Source organism: Macrosteles quadrilineatus, unplaced genomic scaffold (genome assembly GCF_028750875.1).
Source record: "Macrosteles quadrilineatus isolate MER2022 unplaced genomic scaffold, UCM_ALF_1.0 Scaffold_2__2_contigs__length_208266976, whole genome shotgun sequence".
Taxonomy (NCBI): Eukaryota; Metazoa; Arthropoda; class Insecta; order Hemiptera; family Cicadellidae; genus Macrosteles; species Macrosteles quadrilineatus.
The window spans coordinates 191,167,033-191,190,343 of record NW_026542595.1 but is presented as its reverse complement, the minus strand read 5'-3'; the positions used below and the strand labels follow the sequence as shown (position 1 = coordinate 191,190,343).

The 23,311-nt window shown below is 36.1% G+C and overlaps 1 protein-coding gene across 1 annotated transcript; it reads left to right on the top strand.

Moving 5' to 3' along the window:
- The first annotated feature begins 5,690 nt into the window (after positions 1-5,690).
- On the top strand, positions 5,691-8,494 carry LOC128987090 (uncharacterized). Its single transcript, XM_054407789.1, has 2 exons — positions 5,691-5,945; positions 6,490-8,494. Exons 1-2 carry the CDS (start codon positions 5,706-5,708, stop codon positions 6,640-6,642), a joined length of 393 nt encoding a protein of 130 aa, XP_054263764.1. The 5' UTR covers positions 5,691-5,705; the 3' UTR covers positions 6,643-8,494.
- The last annotated feature ends 14,817 nt before the right edge of the window (positions 8,495-23,311 follow it).

Here is a 23,311-nt window from a genome sequence, read left to right as displayed (position 1 = left end):
ATAATGACAGGAGACAGAATGAATGAATGACACTTGAGCTGAGCACTAGCGTCTAGATACTCAGAGCAACGAGTCGGCTCACCGGAGCAACAGACGTGGTGGGGAGCGGTGAGGAAACGATGACGCCATTACTTAGTGCAAGCATTTACCGTGGGTAGCTCGAACGGTGACGTCATCGCTTACTTCAAGCTTTCACCACTGGTAGCGCTTCAAGTTCGTCTGTCGTCTGCTCCTGCTTTACCTAATAAGTTAACTGCGCATAAAGAAAAGAACGGACCTAAAGAGTGGTTTACTTTTGTAATTGTATTGTCCTTTTATCAATATCATCATTCAAATTCTAACTAAAACTGATGTCAGATCCGTCAAATGGATTTTCCAACGCCAAGGTGAGTTAACGCAACAGATTTTTCATTGAATTCTAGTTTATTGCTTTGCAGCTGGATTTTTAAACTTGTAACTTATCTACCACCGAGGTTGTTTATGTAAAAGATTCCTAAACTAATGATTAGAACACCAATAATAAAGAAACCAAATGCACAGTTAGTTTAGGTAAATGTTGCATATCATTCTGTATTCTGTATTTTGTTTCAGAATTTTCACCGTTACCGTTTGTCCTGGAATATAATAATATTGACCAGCCTAGATGTTACTGTTAATAAATAAAACTCACAAATAAATGACGAAATGACTCAAGCAAAAGTGGTTTATTTTTGTAATTTTACTATTTTATCAATATCATTCAAATTATAACTGAAACTGATGTTAGATGGATTTTCCAATGCCAAGGTAAGTTAAAGCAACCGGGTTTTTCATTAGGCAGAGCATACACGTCCGGTAACCCGACGTGGATTAGACGTCCGGCAATTACTGTCATAACCTAACCTAACCAACCAAACTTGCTGATAATGAAAAAATCGAATTAAGGTTAAATTCTTTCTCTATAAAAAAAATTATAAATGCCAAAAATTCTAATAAAAGATGTACAGTTAAGAAGAAATGGTATTCAATGCAAAATCTTCGACAAATAGTTAAAGTCACTAATGGGATTTGAACCCTGGACCTCTTGCATATCAGCCGAGCACCATATCCACTACACCACGACCACCGATGGCTGATCATTGTATTGTTGTGGTAAAGGCGTTCCAGGCTACCGCAACCCCATGACGTCATTGCCGGACGCCTTATCCACGTCCGGTTACCGGACGCGTATCCTCTATGTTTTCATTATGTTAAGTTTATTGCTTCCAGTTGGACCTTTTAACTTCTAACCAACCAAACTGCAGTATGTGAGTAACTTATGTAGGACGTAAACTAAAGTGCAGCCTATTATTGACTAGCCTAGATTTATTGTTACTAAATTAAATTCATAACTTAAAACTTTATCTTACATTTTATCAGAGCCAAAGATTGTAGGCCTATCAGCTTTTATAACTTAAGTTGAAAACTTTGACAAGAGCCTTCTAACTTAAACGTTAGCATTTCACTAAGTTATTAACATGAATTCTAGAGTCTGAGATAATTTGTAAAATTTAAATACTTAAATATAGATAACTTAGGCCTATTTGGCCTTAAATAGGCCTAACAAGGGATAAGTGTAGGCCTACGAGTCTCATAACTTTACTGATCCTCTGTTGCTGAAGATTAGGTTTATGTTTTTATCCTTCTATCACGTTTCTATAACTTAGCAGAAGATAAACTGTATTTTTTGTCATTTGGTCTTCTTTGTCATAAGTCTATGATGTTGTAATCGTATAGGCCTACAGTACCGTACATGATGAGCGTTAGGAGTAAGATACAATTTCTTAACTGGGCTATGCTAATATTGATTTGGAAACTATCGTTTAGTAACTTAATCATTATTTTTAACAAGGCCTAAGTTATGAATTATAAAATTAAACTGTCATATAACCTAACCTAAACTTGCTGATAACTTAGGCCTACCCGGTGATGAAAAAAATTTAATGAAGGTTTACTAATCAAATCATTAGTTTCATTCGATATTAGTGTAGCCCAGTTAAGAAACTGTCACGTTTTAAATGTCATTGGAGCCTAGTTATAACAATTGTTAGCCTATGTCAAAAATTAATCAGTAGACACTTTAATGTCTGCCTAACTAAGGGAAACCTAATTAAATGTTGTTAGCCGACTGTCCCTACTGTAATTAATTTTTTAGATTATGAGTTATTGGTAAACTTAGGAATGGTGCTTTTGTATTATACGGAGGCCAATTATTTCACAGTGCAATGTGGCGGTTTTGTTAGGTTGGGTTAACTTATCATATGTCTATAGGACTTTCCTCGTTTTGTTATGTAATCGAACAATACCAGATGAGTAGGCCTAACAAAAATTATAAGTTACACCAACATAACATAACCGCCACAGAGCGCTGTATAAGGGTAGCCTTCGTACAATACAGAAGTACTGTACCTTAAGATTCATACCGACCACTTCTAAGTAGGTAAAATGAAAACTCACTTAATATGCATATTCTGTAGTTACACGAATGGAAATTTAACATTTAAATAACAGACTTACATGACTTTTAGTTAGGTTAGGTTAGGCCTGAAGCATTGCATTACAGTTAAGGTTATAACCGTAAACCTAATATGAAGAGATATCAATAATGAATCAATAGGTTGATTCATTTTCTAGGCTAATATATTAACAAATACAGTAGTGGCTTTATCAAACTGAAATATTAATTGAACCTTGTGTAGAAAACATTAAACATTAGGCTCATGTTATGGCGTGACTAAATCAGTATGATGATACCGGTAGCGCAATGTTTGTGCATTCGTCCTTTTTAGTTTTTTTTAATCACTTAATAACGGAAGCTCGTACTAAAGCTCATACCAAAATGGCCTTGTACATTGACAGTCGATGATTTGTCATTGCGCTGCCGTATGTAATGTTGGCCGTACCCCCATAAAATTTCCCGCCTTACAGTTCACACTGAAGTAGTGTGGCAGTTTGAAGTACAACATTTAAAAGCGCTTCACTATCTTCCATAATTACTCTACTTGATTAAGTATGAACGTTGAAATGCCAGAAAATGTATTTGATCTTTTTCAATTCTAGTAATTGGCCACCACAATTAGATTATCACTATGTATTAAAAAGAAATATTTTTAATAATTCTTACAATTATTTAAAAGCCAATTTTGCACCAATATGCTTCCTGCGCCCTCAGCAGGGGCCTCTGCAAACAATACCTTGCTACGTCTCTGTTTGCAACAAAACATGTAAGCTACTGCAATCCAAGCAATCTTTATCATTGGACTATTTGACGGAGGTACGTAAAAACCTACTAGGCCTATTGTCTAATATAACATTCCAGGGGCTAAAAACATGAAGTTTGACTAAAAATATACATCTCAAGTCATAGCGTGAAAGACATAATTTACTAACTCCGATGTTCAATAAAATATTCCTTTACCTCATATTATATAATTATAAATGCAATAATTTTATGAAATTTGTTTCAGATGAGCGCAGCAACATCCACTTTTAAATGTCAGTTCTGCGATAAAGAATTTAAGACCAAATATAACTGGCAAAGACACTTAAAAACTGTACATAAAAGGAACTCGGCCGGGGACCTTTTACAGGATTTGAAAGAAAAAAGATTTGTTTGTGCAATCTGTGACAAAAGCTATGTTGAGAAAAGAAATTTAGATCATCATATAAACAGTGTACATTTGCTCTCTGAGGTCAAACGACAAAAGAAATTCAAATGCTCCTCATGCACTTTTCAAACTGCTTATCAAATCAATTTAAAGCGCCACTTTTCAAGAAAACACGAAAACCAGTTGATCCAACCTACAACGTCACGGAAGTATGAATGTCAAGAATGTACAGCCAGCTTTTCTCACAAGAAAAATCTTAATTATCATAAAAGAAAGTTCCACAGTAATGACATACCATTTTTTTATATTAAAAGAAAATGCCCTGCATGTCCTTACATTTCCACACAGAAATCAAAAAAAGAGATCCACGAGCATTTTGAAAAAATTCACAATGTCCCGATTCGAACTAGAAGACATAAGTTTAACTCTATTGAAGAGTTCAATATTTGGAAAATTGACCTAGAAAAGGCTTCCACGGCATCATATGTGAAACGTTTTTCTAATGAAACTGTAGCCTATTACCAGTGCCACAGATGTGGCTACCACAGATCACGAGGTCATACAAAACGACACATCAAATTGTCAGGATCGTGCAAAATAAATGGATACTGTCCATCAAATTTGACTGTCAGAATCAAGAAAAATGAAGTCCTCGTACACCATGTCTCATCACATTTTGGACATAGGAATGAGCTGAGACACATCAGACTATCTCGTGAAGAGAGAAGGTCAATAGCCCTTCAATTAGCCAACAAAAAACCACATGAAGAAATCTTAAAATCTATCAGAGGATCAATATCAGATTTTGAACTACAAAGAATTCATCTAACAAACAAAAAAGATATCATAAACATAGAAAGCAGCTTCAATCTGCATTCAGATTCTATAAAACACCCTTTTGATCCTGTTAGCATTGCAGCTTGGGTCCAAGAACTGACCAACTCAAGTTATATTTCAAGAATTAAATATAAAGCTCAGGGTGAAGAAAGCGAAGACTTCCCATATCTCTCAAAAGATGATTTTCTTTTAATATTCATGACAAAAACCCAACATGCAATGCTAAAAAAATTTGGCCAGCACACTGTTTGTATTGATGGCACTCATGGGCTCAATAATTATGACTTTCAATTGTTTACCCTTCTAACTTTGGATGAAACCAGGGAAGGTTTCCCAGTAGCGTTCATGTTTACAAACAAAAGCGATAAAGAAGTGATGAAATTGTTTTTCAACGAAATAAAATCTGAAGTGGGGCAAATTGACACAAATGCTTTTATGTCGGACATGGATGAAACTTTTTACACGGCATGGAGAGAAGTCATGTGTCCCGCAAAACACAGGCTATTTTGTACATGGCATGTGTTAAGAGCCTGGCGTAAGCAGATCGTGCAAAAAGTGAAAAATACGGAAAAGCGAAAATATGTAGAAGGACTTTTACAAACCTTGATTTATGAATTAGATCTTAACACTTTTGAAAAAATCCTTCCAAAAACAATGGAAGTTTTAAAAAGCGATGTCGATCTTTTAGATTTTTCTAATTATTTCGAAAAGGAGTACGTTGCTAATGAAAGATTTAAGTATTGGGCGTACTGCTACAGATTGCATGTTGGAATCAATACCAACATGTCAATTGAGAACTTCAACAAAGTTCTTAAATATTGTTATTTAAGGGGTAAGAAAATACGCAGACTTGATAAAACTCTCTGTGCAATCTTAAATCTGCTGAAAGATAAAGTTTTTGACCTCATAATAAAGCTGAACAGAGGGAAACTAGTAAGGAAATTGCAATTGCTTAGGAAAAACCATAAACGAAGTCTGACGATCCCTAAGGAAAAGATAGTGAATGTTGGATGCAACAAATGGCAAGTTTGTTCTTCAGAACAGACTGAAATGTATTCAGTGACACGTATAAAAATGTGTAATACATGTCAGCTGTTATGTGACCATTGTGATTCTTGTTTTCACGAGTTTGTTTGTTCATGTCCTGACAGTTGTATCAAAAATAATATGTGCAAGCATATCCATGCTGTGGCATGCACATTACCGAAAGAAAGAGAAAACACCAATTATGATTGTGGTAACATGGAAATTAATTTTGATTTTGTCGAAGAGGAGAGCAACTTGTTGGAAGAAGTAAGCCAACCAGTCGAGCCTAACTTATCTCTTGAAAACATCAAGAAGAAAATTGCAGATGAAGTCGAAAATATCACAAGAAGAGTGACAAACATGGATCAAGGGATCTACATTTTGCAAGAGTTGAAGAAAATGTCTACCACAGTTGATGCTATGAATTTACCTTCAACTTCCACATCAACTCTAAAGGTATCTCATAATAGTCCTTAATTTTCTAAAGGCTGCAAATTTTTAAACAAGCTTTGATACATGTTAGTACTGCATATTTATGTAAAGGGTAAGAATTTGAAATGCCCATGATTCAGTTAGGTAAAAATAACAGGTGCACAAATTTTGTTTAAACTTTAAATCTGGGATAAATATTCTGAAATATTAAGTTACCTGAAAAGGTAGGCTACCTTCAAATTGTAAATACTCATACCTCAGAAGATTCTTTACTGCTTAGATTATTAAAGTTTACCTCATGGGTTAATACGTAAAAAGGTATTTATTTACCCTCATAATGCAAATGGATTATTTATGTTGACTTATTCAATTTTCCAAAATGGTATATTGCTTCACTGATCGATACGTTATAGCTAATAATTAATAAACCAACTATTTCAACTGGGCCTAAATGGTAATTCCATTCACTATTCAATGCTTTCAACCCTACACGAAGAACGGGTTTAGCAAATAATTAGTAACGTAACTGACCTAACGAAAGTAATAATCTGATTGTCTTACTTTGCAGATCACCAGCTCTGTGTCACCAGCAAATGCCAATATCATCCAACAAAGGAGATTTACTTCCACTAAGAAAGTGAACAGAAAATCTCAAAAGTTCAATAACAAGAAGATATCCAAGAGGAAGAGAGATGAAATAGCATTTAATCTGCTTCATTAATTCTTCATTTTGCACCGACACTGTTACTATAGAGATTGTTATTTTTTATATACGTTAACTACAAGAGGACGTTTCTCTGGAGGACCAAAACCCCCCACCACTGCGCCCTGTGGGAAAGCGGAATTTAACCCACCAGTAGCACAGACTTTTTCAAATATGTAGGCCTACATCTTTTGTTAGAATTTGAGGCATAGGCTATTTATAATTTTATTTTATGAACAGAACTATTTTTAATTTACTAGTAAACCTTCATTAGATTTTTTTCTTATATCTCTTTTAAATTATCAGCATCTTTTCCGCGTTCCCGCTTCCGCGCCTAGGATAACTCAGCTTAAGGGAACACATTATAAAGCAATTTTTATTAGGGTGGATTATATTGAACTTTAGCCATAAACAATAGCTTACATTACACTAAAATGTTAGTTAGGTGCATTTTAAGACAAAAATTAATCTCTTGACACTTAATAAATCCTCATCTTATGTACACAAAAGGTACTAAAGTATATGTACAATGCTGAATTATATTGATAGATTAGCCTATAAAGCAAGTGTAGGCTTTGGCATTTGTCAATTTGCAACATTTATCGACAGGTGACACGCTACATGCTGATCCAATCTTTAACCAACTTAATTGCAATTCATAACCCTATCAAATGAATTTGCTAAACTTAGCTTAGTTTTAAAGCGTCAGGTTGTATCTATACCATATAACATTGTAAACAATAACATAATTGGCTTCCTTTGTAAAAGCCATGAATAATTCTAGTATGTTAAAAAATAAGGTTTCCGAGGGAGCCGCAATTGTTTTGAGTTTTATCTTCATTTAAGAGGAAGCCATTAGATTCAAACCAAATAGAGGCTTGTTAAAGATTGTTTAAGGTTGGGATTAATATTAAAACATGTTGTGTCATCTGCATACAAATAAGTTTTACTTGTTAGAAAAACATGTTTTTTTAATTAGAAGTGTATGCATCATATCTGTTGCAGACATGAATCTTAGTTCAATGGGCGGGGCTTAGGCTTTGTACCTGTGACATGCACATTTTCGGTTGGTTGAAAGTTATTAGAGAGTTTTTATTATAACGATATCGTTAATTAATAAGGTTTATGTGGTCACATCAACTTATAGAACCGTACAAATAATTTTTATAATATACTAATTCATTCATATTTCTCAGAAGTGTTCGCATTAACAATTGCAGACATGAATGTTGGTCCAGTGGGCGGGGCTTAATCTTTATAACGGGAATATTCATATTTTGGGTTAGTTTAAAGTAATGAGACAGTTTTTATTGTAATCATTTTGGTAATTACAAAGGGTTATAGGGTCGCTTCCATTTTTAAAAGCGCTCACGGTATGGTATTTCATCACTTTGCACAGCTGTGAGTCTATAACAAACAGTTTGAATCAATACCATGTTAGGCTCATTACATGGGACATTTTTAGAGATATTGGCTTGTTAGAATTGTATTTTGTTATGTTTTTTATTAAGATATATGTGGTCGCATCCATTTTTAGAAGCGCTCACGGCATTACATTTAGCTTCGCATTGCTGCAAATTCACTACAAATGTTTGAATCAGGTCTGAATGAAATGAATCTTAGACCAGAGGGCAGGTCTTAAGTTCAATACATAGGAAATGAACATTTGCAATTAACATAGACCTATTGACCTATTAAAAATGTAATTATTATGTTGTTTATATAAAGGTATATGTGGTCACAACCATTTAGTTAGAAAAACATTACAACTAAAAACAAATTGTACCTTACTTTCAACAATAGGCAGAGGCTAAGTCTTGTACATACATGTAATATAAAACATATAAATAAAATGTTGTTTAAGTATTAACTACATTCATTATTTACCCCTAAAACCTACTTCTTTTGGGTTGTGAAGGGCTGTGTGCGAAAAGATATAGGCCTATTTAAGTTGTTCGTGATCTCGACTTTACTGATTTTTCTATCAGTCTAAAAGAATTGGACTGTAAATATTCTATAATTTAATTATATTCATGGATTAAAACTTTATTTTCTGAAGGAGGTATAAGCTCATCATGGTCAATATAGGATAGCTGTATGTTATAAAAGGTGATATGACAAACACTAAACTTGGCTACGGTTGGTAAACCAGTTGGCCTACAGATATCATAGAATTCATTTCAACATTTAACTAGGACTTATTTACATCAAAATTTGAGCAGTTGCAGATTTAATAGAATCTATTTTGATTATCTAATCTTAAATAGTTTTAAATACATTTTTAATTTTGAATCAACAGCTTGGGCATACCGGTACTGTGAGAGGACAAATCTGTGAAGGGTTGGTTAATCATGAGTTCTTCAACCTAATAACTTCAATTACTAAAAATAGTTAATCGTAAGATAAATCTGAGAATTAAGACGCTAGTAATTATTTAAAAATAGCCTGCCATTAAGTTATTTGACAGCTATAATATGTTATTATTTCTATAATTATGATTCCTTATAAGATAAGACTACTGTACGCATTGAAAACAAGGTTTGACCGAAAAACTGCAATGGTGCTGATTTATTAATGGCAAAATTTAATATCCAACTCCCAAACAAAAATTTGCCTGAGATGACATCAACAATCATTCTTAGTTTATTCCAACCAATCCTAAAAGTCAATTTGCTATTTTCATTTGGTTTACCAAACTCGGGACTCGCCACATGACAGGGCTAGCAGACAGCCTAGCTTGACAGCTAGAGCTTTCGCTAAGAGCGCTATCCACGGTGAAGGTTTGTATTAAGTAATGACGTCATCGTTTCCCCACCACTCCCCACTCCGACTGTTGCTCCGGTGAGCCGACTCGTTGCTCTGAGTATCTAGACGCTAGTGAGCTGAGCTTGTTGAGAATCTTTTGTTCTTTTTTTTCCTATTGCCGACGCGGTGGTCTGGGTATTTATCCATGAAACTTCAATGTTCTCTGTGGTGGTCCATTACCTTTTACCTTTTACCTCTTCTTTCTTCACCACAATCCTCAGATCGGGGAGTCGTCAAAATTTCTCCTTCTTCATCTTCTTGGCAGCCTTTCAGCTAGCCCAGTGTAGGTGTGTATAGGTGTGTTCTTGTATGTATTCCTTTGTTGAGTAATATGGTTTGTTTATAAGGTAGTTTTTTAGTGTCTTTACAAATGTGGTATGATTTGAAATGTTTTTAATTTTTTCTGGCAGAAGATTTATGTATTTAGATCCTGTGTATGTTGGGGTGTTGCTGAATTTTTTTAGTCTGTGTTGTGGCAGGTTTATATTGTTTTTGTGTCTGGTGTTGTGATTATGATAATGTGACCGGAGTGTTGGATTGGATTTTTTTGCTAGGAGAATGGTTTCTAGGATGTATTGTGAGAAAACGGTGGGGATTTTGAGCTGGATGAATAGGGGTCTACAATGTTCCAGATAGTGTGTCCTGCATATCGTCCGTAGTACTTTCTTTTGTAGGATAAGTAGTTTGTCCATATTGTTTGCAGATGATGATCCCCATGTTGCAATTCCGTAACTCAGGTGAGAAGCAAAAAGCGAGAAGTAGGCTATTCTGGAGGTTTCTTCGTCGGTTATGGTGCGAATTCGTTTGATGCCATAGTGTGCAGAGGCCAGTTTTTTACACAGATGTTCGATGTGTTGCTGCCAGGATAAATTTTTATCAACAATTATTCCCAGGAATTTAGTTGTTTCTTGCGTTGTGATACTGATGTTGGTCCAGTCGCTTTGATCTTCTAGGTTGTTGCTTGGTTTGAAATTTATGTGTGTAGTTTTACTGGTATTAAGTTTTAAATTTAGGTTGTTGCATATTGGTGTTGCTTGTTCTACTGCTGTGGTTATGAGTTGTTGGTTATTTTTATTTCTATCTGTAGGTATTATTATGGTGGTGTCATCTGCAAATAGAATACATTTGAATTCTTTTGATAATTTTTCCGGTACATCATTAATATATATCAGGAAGAAAAGTGGGCCAAGTATGGAGCCTTGAGGAATGCCTTTTGTATTCTGTTTAAGTGGTGATTTGGTTGTTATAATTATGTTGTTCACTTGCTGATCGGTTTCAACATATTGGTACCTATGGTCAAGATAGTTTTTTATTAGTGCCAATGCTTCTCCTTCAATATGTACTTTTTTTAGCTTTTGTAGAAGTATATCCCAGTCCAATGAGTCGAACGCTTTTTGAAGGTCTAAGAAAAGTCCCGATGCATTTTTTCTGTCTTCCCAAATACTTGTTATGTCTTCGCAGAGTTCTGCAATTGCGGTATTTGTTCCTCGTTTCTTCCGGAAGCCATGTTGACAGTTTGTGAGTAGGTTGTTTGTTTCTAGGTGATTTATGATTTGGTCGTATATTTCTCTTTCTAATAGTTTGGATATTGTTGGTAAGTTGGATATGGGCCTATAATTTCCAGGATTTTCTTTGTCTCCTTTTTTAAATTTTGGGTAAATCTTAGATATTTTTAAGTTTTTAGGTATTTGATTTTTGTTGAGTGAGGTGTTGATTATATGGAGTAAAGGTTCCGTTACTTCTTCTCTGCAGTACCTAAGCAGCTTTCCCGTGATTTCATCGTAGCCCGCAGCATTGTTGGACTTGATATGGGTAAAAAGTTTCTTTAGTTTATCTTCTGATATGCATTTAAATTTTGAAAGAGATGGTGTATTGGTTGTGTTTCCGATTTGTTCAATATCTGTAGTGCAGTTTACTTTGTTATGATTTAGTTCTTCTATTGGGTTTATAAAGAAATCATTTAAAATACTTGTAACTTCAGTTGGGTTTGTGATTTTCCTGTTGTCATGTAGTAGGGTTATGTTGGTTTGGTTTCTAACTGTCTTCACCCTTTCTGCGTTTATGGTTCTCCATATTTCCTTGGTTTTGTTGTCTGATTTTTCAATTTTATTTATTGTATGTTTTGTGCGCTGTGATCTAATGAGTTGGTCGTATTCTTTTTTTGTCTTATAATAATTTTCTTTATCTTGAGTACAGCCACTCTGTTCATATCTGTTCTGCGCAGATTGCAGTTGTTTTCTTTTTGAGATAGTGTCTTCGTTCCAGAATATGGTGTTTTTCCTGTATTGTATTTTTCTGACGGTCTTGGGGATGGCTTGGTCAAGGTTAATTAGCAGGGTTTTTAGGAATTCATTGTATTTGTTGTCAATTTGGTTTTGGGTATAAACGGGTGTCCAGTCGATCTGTTTTAGTAGGTTCTTCATTTCCTCCAGATTATGGTCGGTGTATTTTCTACTACTTTTGTACAGGGGGCCTTGAATTGATATTTTATCTAATATATCGCATACAATTGTGTGGTGATCTGATATTGGGTTTTTGAGAGCTGAAACTTTTATTCTATTTTGTTCTAAGTTTGTATAGCAGCCGTCTATGCTGGTGGATGTTGTAGCTGTGGTTCTTGTTTGCGGTATGTTGTAGATATAGCATCCATGTTCACTGAGGAGGTTCGAAAGATCAATTATTTCTGGATTTTGAGTTTTAGTTATATCAAGATTTGTATCCCCTATGATTAGTATGTTTGTTTTCCTTTTTATGAGCTGCTGCAAAGAGTAATCAAGTTTTTCCAGAAAGTCTGCGGTTTTTGTGCTAGGTGATCTGTAGGTTGTCAGAAGTAGGATGTTGTCTGTTTTTAGTTTAATGTTAATTACTATTGTTTCAAATAGACATTCTTCAGGCTTACTTAATCCATTAAGTTTGATTTCATTTATTTGAGTTTGTATTTTTGTGTCTAAAAAAATTGCGATTCCGCCCCATAAATGGATTTTCCGGCAGAAGTAGGTATTTAAAATATAGCCTTCGATGTGAGTTTGCAGTAGATTTTCTTCCTTTAGTCCATGTTCAGATAATATCAATATGTGGGGTTTGAGTTTTTGAATTTCAATTTGTATTTTATCTAATTTGTTTTGTAGGCCTCTCTGTATATTTAGGTGGAGTATTCTAAGTGGTTGGGCTTGGTTGTTTTTAGGGGATTGGCTTTTTGCTAGTTTGTTGGAGGGTTTGAGGCTGTTTCGGAGTTTGGGGTCGTTTGGTTCCCATTGCTTGACTTTGGCGTTGAACTTTTGTTTGTAGTAAGGCCTAGAGCCTGGATAATTTGGTTAGCTTGTATTTCAGATCCCTCTTGGTTTAGGTGAACTCCATCCCAGCTCAGGTGGGTCTCATTAAGAATTTTAGTGTTGTTAATGAAGTGGATTTTAAGCTGTGAACACATAAACTCTAGGGCTTTGTTTGTTTCCTCGATGAATACTTTGCGGCAGTCATCTCTATAGGGGATAGATCCTATGTACCATTCTGTTTCTGGGAACCGTTTTTGGTTGAATTCTATTGTTAGCCATAGTGGCCGCATGACATGGTTTGGGGTTTTAGACCGGTTAATGTTATTTGAACCTATCTGTATCACCACTTTCTTTGGAAGTTTGTTTTGATTTCTTAGGAAATTACTTGCATCCTGTATTTTTGCTCCACTCATTACAATTAGATTGGATTCAGGAAAAGCTTTAGGGTTTTGTTTATGTAGAAGGTTTGTTGTATGTCGCATTAGGGAGTCGCCAATAATGAGAGGAGATTCTCTTTCATCAGTTCTTGGTGCTGTAGGCTTTTTTATTTGGGCTGTAGTATTCGGTGAGTTCTGTAAGGCTGTGGAGTACTGTTTTTTTGGTGGATTTTTTGTTTTAGGGGTGCTTTTAGTATTAGGCTTTGGGGAGGTCAGGGTGTTTTCAAGATCTGGATTTAGCTTACTGTCTTTGGTAAGGTCTAGGATTATACTTTCAAGCCTATAAATTATTTCAGTCTTTTTTGCCACGATCTCGGATAGCCCGAGCAAACAAATTTCATTAGCAAGCACTGAGCTATAATAATAACTGGAGTAACTAACCACTCTGTGTTTTAAAAACGTACTACTGTTTTTGCTGGTTTTGTTTCAGAGTTTCATTTTGTTAGGTTGGCCGGGTGATCGGGTTGGTGGGACTTGTCAAATTAGAGGAAAAATCAAGATGGCGTCATGTCTTCCTGTTTTGTTGATAGTAAACAAAAATCTGCCAACTCAACATTATGATTGCAATATAGGTTTATTAATTTATTTTACGAGCAAGAGCAACCCATTTTAACAAGATCATAAGCCGATGGTTGCTATTTAATCAAATACAATAGGGCTATTGGCCTAAACCAATATCTCCAAACCAGGAAACTTGACTAGAACATTTTCACCACATAGCTTGAAAAGAGGTAAATAAGTTACTATGTATTTACTATCAAACAAAAACAATTTATAATGTTTCAAAATAACTTTAAATACAGAGGTTTTAACGTGCAATAACTTAAATAAGTTTTTGATACAAGTCCAGGAAATAACGGATAACATAACCCCAAATAAATAGTATGGTTAGGTTAGAATGAATTGGAATTATTTGACAGCATCCCACCAACCGATCACACGGCCAACCTAACAACACGAAACACCAAAAACAAACCAGCCAAAACAGTGGCACGTTTTTCTCTAACGTTTAACCAGAGAGTAGTGACTCCAGTTATAATCTATATCTCGATGTTAGCAAGCATGTTCTTTTTTAAGAGGTTTTTTGTAAAAAACTTAGATGTGGTATATTGGTGTGCATGTTGTTTTTTGTTAATTAAAAGTGGGATTCGGGATTCTAAAGATTTAAAGTATTTTATGAAATGGAAGGTTCAGGTGACTCTTCTCTGCTTGGGGCCGATCAAGCAATGTCCTAACCCGAAATACGGTTGGCCACGGATGAAGCACCCAAAGGATTGAAAAACATATGTACTTGTTGAGATGTATTTTGTGTTCTACGTTTTGTGATGTGGGTTTGTGAGTTATTATATTTGTTTATTTCAGCGTAGATTTTTCATCTGCAACTTGGGCAAGGGTCCACCCACAACGATACTCCGACAGCGACAAGTTGCGATTAGATCGATCCATCGAGACCCTGCATAGGACCTCAGATGACCTGCACCCCAAATGGCCGAAACAGAAATATTCCCATTTGACCGACTGTCTGACACGGTTGGTTTTATGGGATGTCGGTCAAATAGGAATATTTCATCATAGATTAATATATTTAGTTTCGGGCTTTTGGGATGTCATCTGGGTCCTGGGACCCCTCTAAGTATTGATGTAATTAAGGAATGTAGGATGGCCACCTTCAACTCCAGGCCAAGGCATTCGAAGTGGCAACACTGTCAGTACTGCTCTTTCATGGTGCTCTTTAACAATATGGATAACACCACGGCCACCTTTAACCGCAGGTTGCAGCCGTCGAAGTGGCAACATCGCAAGTAGGGTTGTAACAGCTGTTTTTGTTTTGGAGGGAGCTAATGGTATATCTGTGTATTTTTTTAAGAGTATGAAAGCTTGGCTTCTGGGCTATGAAAATATTTACTCCATTTTAAATATACAAAAATAGATTTTAAATTTAAATATTGTTTCTCTTTTCAATTCTATGTTTTATTTTCAATATCTAATATATAAAATTCTCGTGTCACAGTGTTTGACTGCAAACTCCTCCGGAACGACTTCACCGATCGTTATGAAATTTGGTGTGTAAATTCTGTAGGTATGCGAATCGGACGTAAACTATTTCCCGTTTCGAAATTCTTAAAAGGGCTCCGCCCCAGTGGCTCTGGAGTTTCCCATGTTAACCTTATGAGAAATGGAATTAATGAATCTTAACAGCTGTTTCAATTAAACAAGTTGGTTCTGTTCTATGATGTTCAATAGCATTAAAGTTACAAGGATTACCAACAGGGTGCAGCACTATTATTTCTTTTACATTTATGACAACAGCTAATTTGCAACCAAAAGGTGAGTGAGCGTGGCGAACGAACTTCAACCTGGAGGCGAGTTAGCGTAGCGAACGAGCTAACCTGAAGGCAAGTGAGCGCAGCGAACGAGCTCCAACCTAAAGGTGAGTGAGCGTAGCGAATGAGCTCCAACCCAAAGGTGAGTGAGCGTAGCGAACGAACTTCAACCTGGAGGCGAGTTAGCGTAGCGAACGAGCTAACCTGAAGGCAAGTGAGCGCAGCGAACGAGCTCCAACCCAAAGGTGAGTGAGCGTAGCGAACGAACTTCAACCAAGACGTGATTGAGCGATGCGAACGAGATCATCTTGAAAATTAAACGTAACGGTACTTTCTTTCCATCGGTCTGTCTTAGGGGAAACCTATAACTTAGGCGATACGAAGTTCGCCGGGTCAGCTAGTTTTTATATATTTATGTTCATAAATTTAAATTAATAATACGCGAATTTGAGCTGGTGTCACCTGCCTGCCATGTTATCTTATGGGACGTCTGGCGCTAGACCACACTACTTGAAACGTTGGAGTTAAAGGTGGCCGTGATGACACGCGATTAATAATGAGAGGGCGCCACCTGTCTGAAATGTTAAGCTTATGGGGTGTCTGGCGCTAAACAGCATTACTTGCGACGTTGCCCATTCTACCAGGCCGTGGCCTGGGATTGAAGGTGGCAGTGAGTGTAGCCGTCAAAGTGTGACCACGACAACCCACCATCACAAAAATACCGAGGTCATTTATCAGAGGTGGTGGGTTGTCGTGCATGCCCTCATTTAGGCGCTACCACGATAACCTACAACCTGTATTTATCAGATGTGGTGGATTGCGTAAGATCCATGTATGCTGCCGTCTACCTACCACAACGAACGCCAGAGAAAAGTTCCCACCCTCACTACCCACCACCATTCATGCATACTGGCCGTCAATTCGTTGGACTGCTACTTTGCACAATTAAAATACAGTATTCTTTTTTGATTCAGTTATTTTAGAGAAAGTAAATTGACCATTTAATTAGCATTTTTTCATTGAGGTGTTATGTTTTTATAAGTATTACTTAGATTTATTGTTTTGTGCAAAGTTTAAATTTATTTGGAACAATATTAAAGATAGTTAATGGGTTATTTTATTAAAATTATTAACTGCAATATCGATATGGCGTCATCAGTCAATTTTGCTCACTAGTAAACTTGGATTATATTTAAATCAGTAAAACATATGTTGGTTAGTCTATCAATAGTTGCATCTATTGTTGATTGTAGTTCATTGTTGCATTGCATTGTTGATCATTATTGTCAACTAGATTTAAATTTGTTTACACTAAATCTGAGAAGAGAAGATAGCCGACAAGGGGAATCAATAATTCAACACTCTATAAAAACCTGCGAGAAACTCAAGAAATCTACAGTATTGAGTATGAAACTCGCCCCCTACCACTTGTAAAAAAACATAAAATTTCGTTTGCTGTTAAAATTATTACAATATCTATTCTTCAAATTACCCTTTATTTGTATGATCATGTTTTCACGAATCATTAATTTTATTTTATAATGTGAAGTACACACATATCCTCCCCCCCCCCTCGTCTGGGTGTTCACTAGGCCTCTCCATCTTCTTCTGTCCCTCCACAATACCTCTTCTTCCACATACTGCCACTGCACTCCTCTTGCTTACAAATCTCGCCTCACCTCTGTTGTGCCCTTAAATATATTAAATTAAAACCCATTTTGTTAGAGCCACTTCTTTCATTGTATTTAATAACAAAAACCAAAACTTAAAGTAAACATGAAACAATAATATATCAAACCAGATGACAAGCAAATAAACAAACTATTAATGTAGACCTCAGGACATCTCCCTCTTAAAGTTCTTCTATGAACCTCTTGGCAGGTTTAACAATTCTGATAGGTCTGTGTATGGTTGAAGAATGATTATGTAGGTTGGATCTTGGTGTATGTGTCTGTCTTGGAGGAAGTGTCTGTGTATGGGGGTTTTCTTTATCAGGATTTCCTCTTTCTCCAGAGGAGAACATAGGGAATAAGAATTTTGAATTCCTGATATATCTTCCTCCCTTTTTTGTTTCAACGTTATATTTCCTGTTCTCTAACTTCTCCTTGATTACCCCTTCTTCTCTTCGGTCCGATACCCAAACTTTAGCGTTTTCTGGGTAATCCTTGACCTGGGTCACTCTATGTCTTTTATTGAACTGTTGTTCCTGTTTCCTCTTTTCTTCCATTTGTCTAAGTCTATATATATTGTGATTTGGAGTGGCTGGAAGTAGAGTTGCTTTATTTACTGGTAGATTTGTTCTTAAAATCCGTCCCATTAATAGTTGTGATGGGCTATAACCACATTCCTTTGGCGTCGTATTGTATGCCAATAAGCCCAGATGTCTATCCTTACACTTCTTTAATATGGTTTTGAAGATTTTCACACCACTTTCAGCTTGACCATTGCACTGATGATGGTATGGTGAACTAGTTTCCACTGTGAAGTCGTATTCTGATTTGAATAGTTCCCATTCTTCTGATAGAAATTGCACACCTGAGTCTAATCTAATTGACTCGGGGATGCCATGCTTTTCAAACGATGTCTTCATTGATTTAATCAATATTGCCGTTGAACAGTTAGATACCTTATATACATCGATGTATTTGGAATAATAATCCATGAGAATTATGTATTTATCATTGTTGAATTCACAAAAATCTACTCCGATTTTCTGCCAGGGTCTTTCAGGAACCTCTGTAGGAATCATAGGATGGCGAGGAGGCACTCTGTCAGCAATGCATTGCGGGCAATAGGTTACTTTTTGTTCGATGTGATGATTAATTTTGGGCCACCATACTGACATTTTAGCCCTTTCTTTACATCTTTTAATACCTTGATGACCTTGATGAATATTATCTAACATTTCTTTTCTCAAGGATGGAGGAATCACTATTTGATTATTTCTCATAAGTATATCTTCATTGATCGACAATTCTCCTTGATGATCCCAGTATTCTTTTAATCGTGGCTCAGTACTCGCGTAGTCAACATGTGAAGTCGCGTTTTGTCGCTGGTGTAGGACGAATTTATTAATATCTTAATTCGTAGCTCGGAAATTAGCGTTCGGGCGGAAATTGTACGTGCATCAAACGATCGCAATTGTCAAAATTTCGCCGAATTGCATTTGGGTGTGTGTTTTATTAGTATTAAGTCGAGACAGTTGAGATGCCGGATTGATTGTTCGCGTTCGTGATGAAAATTCGTACATGCATCATATCGATAGCAAATGTCAGTTTCTAGCGAATCGCGGGTCGTCGTGACGGTATTTTCAATTGAATCATTAAAACGCCAGCTCGAAAAAACAAGAATTAATAAGTCCTACACCAGAAAAAACCGTGTCGTGATGTTCCGCTCGGTCAGACAAAAAGTCACAAATTACCACGAGTCAGTTTTTAAATGTTCGGTACGCGTGAATCTTCGTCGGAATGAATGTGTATGTGTCGACATGTGTACGTAAGTAAATGTTTGTGTTATTTGTGTTTTAGTATTAAAATAGTCTTGCCAATCTGCCACATTTTTTTTCACATGTACCACTTGTTTTACAATACGTTGTATGATAATTAACGATTTTGTTAATTATGATGGCCCCTTGCCATGATAATTAACAAATCGTTTGAACAAGGTGTCTTTCCAGAAAAAATTAAAACCTCAAAGGTTGTGCCTATCCACAAAGGTAACGAAAAAAATCTCGTTAAAAACTTTAGGCCGGTAGCCGTACAGAGTGTATTCTCTAAAATATTTGAAATTGTATTTCTAAGAAGATTAATTCCCTTTTTGGATGAGAAAAACCTGCTTAATGATCATCAATTTGGTTTTAGAAAGAAGAAATGTACTACTGATGCGATATTTGACTTAATCATTGATTTGTATGATAATCTTGACGAAATAGGAGATCAGCTATGCATCTTCTATGACATGACTAAGGCGTTTGACCTTCTTTCACATGAGATACTGTTAAATAAATTAATCAAAATTGGTATCAAAGGCAAGCCATTACAATGGATCTCTACATATCTCAAAGACAGGAAACAAGTAGTCAATGTTAGACGTTCAAGTCAAGACGGGCTATGTCGCCACTACCGTTCAACTCTATCACCTAATATTAATACCGGGGTTCCTCAAGGATCGAACTTAGGCCCTGTCCTATTCCTCCTCTACGTCAACGACCTGCCTGATTCAATAACGACAGGAAAAACCTGGTTGTTTGCTGATGATGTTTGCCATCTTGTAAGAGGTAGTGATGCTCGATCCTTAAGAATCAACGCCCAAGAAGGGCTTAACGAAATGAGTAGTTGGTGTAACGACAATAAACTGTTACTGAATAGAAGTAAAACAAAGGCTCTTCAGATACACAATAGGAAAAAACCAGATTGTTGCCCTTTACTGCGCTCAGGAGGATCAACCATTAACATTGATAATTCCGTAAAATATCTTGGCCTAACCATCAGTGATGACCTGAGATGGCACAAACATATCGACAACATATCTGTGAGACTCACGGCAGTTTGCTATATGGTTCGAAGGCTCCAACCACTCCTGGAAAAAGAAGTACTAATGAAGATATACCATGGCTGTTTTCACAGCATCATGAAATATGGGATCCTACTATGGGGAAACAGCCCAGCTGCACAACGAGTACTTCTCCTACAAAAAAGAATAATGAGATCTATTTTCTTGGAACCATTTCTCGCACACTGTAAGCCACTGTTTGAAGAAGCCAAGGTCCTTACCATGACAGCACTTTTTATCCTGGAGTCAGCACTGAGTGTAAAGAAGAACCCACAACTGTTCCTAATAAATGCAGCATTCCACAACTACAACACAAGGCAATGTAAAAATGTCCACCTAACCCAAGTAAACTCCACTTTAGTAGCAAATGGCCCTAAATTTATGTGCTCCAAAATCTATAACAAGATCCCAACTGAAATAAAAAATATTGAAGAAATAGAAAAATTCAAGATGTTACTCAAGAATTATTTATTGAAGAGGCCATACTACTCACTGACAGAGTACTTTGAAGATAAATGAAAAGGCCAATATTTTTTTGACGACCACGGCGCAGTGACGCTTCCAGTGGGAAATCTTCAAGTATCAAGTAAGTAAGTATCAAGTACAAGTTATGAATCATGTTTTGTTTGGTCTGAGATTTTCGTGTTTCATTTGGTCTACTTAGAGCACATGGTCACGATTCAGAATAAAATGTTTTATTAAATTTGGTCATGTCATACAAAGAATTTAAGTTATAATAGTGAACCTAGTCAAATGAAAATTATTTATTAAATTGAATTGAAATGGTATATTAATTTAAAGAGCAATGTTTATCTGTGATATTATTATTTTTGTATTCTATGTACAGTCAGATTCTATCATCATCAGTATTATTATTTAAAACGTTTGTATTTCATGTGTAAAATAATTTTTGAACAGTATTACATTTTTTAATAGTGAGAGTTTGATTGTGTAACGTAAATGGGGGTAACAGAGTGCTCGGTCGAAGGCTAGGGTTGATAAAGGGTCATGAGGATAGACTCCCATTAAATTCATAAATATTAAATACTAAATAAAAAATTATCAAATAATCGACTCAGCAGTCGATTGGCCCCGTTGCACTGATCAGCAAGGAGTGATGTAGATCACAAACCTACATAATAGTCCCTGTTTGATTAAATTGTAAACTGGCCAGTTTGATAATTACGAACATCTTTGGAGAGTCTTTTTATTTTTCTTTACAAAAAGTGATAGCACTAATTTGAGAGGTCTGGTAACAAGGAAGCAGATTGGCATTACTACCAAGGCAGGTTGGCATTGATAAGGGTATCAGTTGTTATCTCTAAGGCAATTATCCACATTGATATTTCTGTGTTTGTTTACTTGTTTATTTATTTGTGTCATATTCGTACAGAGATTATTTATATTTATATTTACATTTATATTTACATGTGCAATAGTTTTCAATTTTGAGTAAATAGAGTCAAACTGAGGTCAATTGTTTTAAACATTTTCATAATTACATATTTTGAGAAACAATGAATCATCTGAGTCATGTTATGTAACCACTGTGAGCGACATGAAGGCTGGCCAACAGAGGTCACGTTCCAGCTGTGGTGGGGCGAGAGTAGAACCTACCCGCACAGACAGGCAGACATCGGGCCGTTCACCACAACAATGTCCCCCGCCCCCGCCCACTCCATCGGCAACAGCTGACTGTCGACTGCGCTACGGGTCAATGAACTGATTGTTGACATCTACTCAACGCTGAATGCTAGATAATTCTACAGTGTGTTAAGCGTGCGCGTTTACACCATTCAAATTGTTGATGGATTGATGCAGTTTTGGTTTATGACACAAGGTGTTAGTTGACAACAATTTTTAATTTCTCAGTACCGACCTCAAAGCAAAATGTTTATTATTGTTAAAGTTTCAGATTTTCTATTTTTGTTATTCAAATTTCAAATGTTTATGTGTAAAATTGTTTTGTGTTAAATGTATTAAATGTAAATCAATGGAAAAAAAATCAACAAAAAATGTGTCGTATGAATGAAGCGTCTGTTGCCACGTCAAGCGTCGTCGCGCCGGGTCGAAATTGTCCCGGGATGGAAAAGGCCTTCGTGCGGACCTGAAGGTCGCTCGGGCCAATTTTTTGGCAGGGGAGATTTCTGTGCCGATTTTCAAATCAAAAGATTTAAAATCCGCGACAGGCAATGGACAAGTCAGTCAAACATGACGTAACGCGGAAGGATACGAAGACCGGGGAACCGCGTCGTCTGCAAAGCGTCTCGTCGTCCTCGTCACTCGTGGCTCAGTACTCGCGTAGTCAACATGTGAAGTCGCGTTTTGTCGCTGGTGTAGGACGAATTTATTAATATCTTAATTCGTAGCTCGGAAATTAGCGTTCGGGCGGAAATTGTACGTGCATCAAACGATCGCAATTGTCAAAATTTCGCCGAATTGCATTTGGGTGTGTGTTTTATTAGTATTAAGTCGAGACAGTTGAGATGCCGGATTGATTGTTCGCGTTCGTGATGAAAATTCGTACATGCATCATATCGATAGCAAATGTCAGTTTCTAGCGAATCGCGGGTCGTCGTGACGGTATTTTCAATTGAATCATTAAAACGCCAGCTCGAAAAAACAAGAATTAATAAGTCCTACACCAGAAAAAACCGTGTCGTGATGTTCCGCTCGGTCAGACAAAAAGTCACAAATTACCACGAGTCAGTTTTTAAATGTTCGGTACGCGTGAATCTTCGTCGGAATGAATGTGTATGTGTCGACATGTGTACGTAAGTAAATGTTTGTGTTATTTGTGTTTTAGTATTAAAATAGTCTTGCCAATCTGCCACATTTTTTTTCACATGTACCACTCGTTTTACAAGTTATGAATCATGTTTTGTTTGGTCTGAGATTTTCGTGTTTCATTTGGTCTACTTAGAGCACATGGTCACGATTCAGAATAAAATGTTTTATTAAATTTGGTCATGTCATACAAAGAATTTAAGTTATAATAGTGAACCTAGTCAAATGAAAATTATTTATTAAATTGAATTGAAATGGTATATTAATTTAAAGAGCAATGTTTATCTGTGATATTATTATTTTTGTATTCTATGTACAGTCAGATTCTATCATCATCAGTATTATTATTTAAAACGTTTGTATTTCATGTGTAGAATAATTTTTGAACAGTATTACATTTTTTAATAGTGAGAGTTTGATTGTGTAACGTAAATGGGGGTAACAGAGTGCTCGGTCGAAGGCTAGGGTTGATAAAGGGTCATGAGGATAGACTCCCATTAAATTCATAAAT

Coding starts and splice junctions, on each gene's coding strand:
- LOC128987090 (XM_054407789.1), top strand. CDS start 5,706: ATGGAAATTAATTTTGATTTTGTCGAAGAGGAGAGCAACTTGTTGGAA. Junction 5,946..6,489: donor CTTCCACATCAACTCTAAAG/GTATCTCATAAT, acceptor CTTACTTTGCAG/ATCACCAGCTCTGTGTCACC.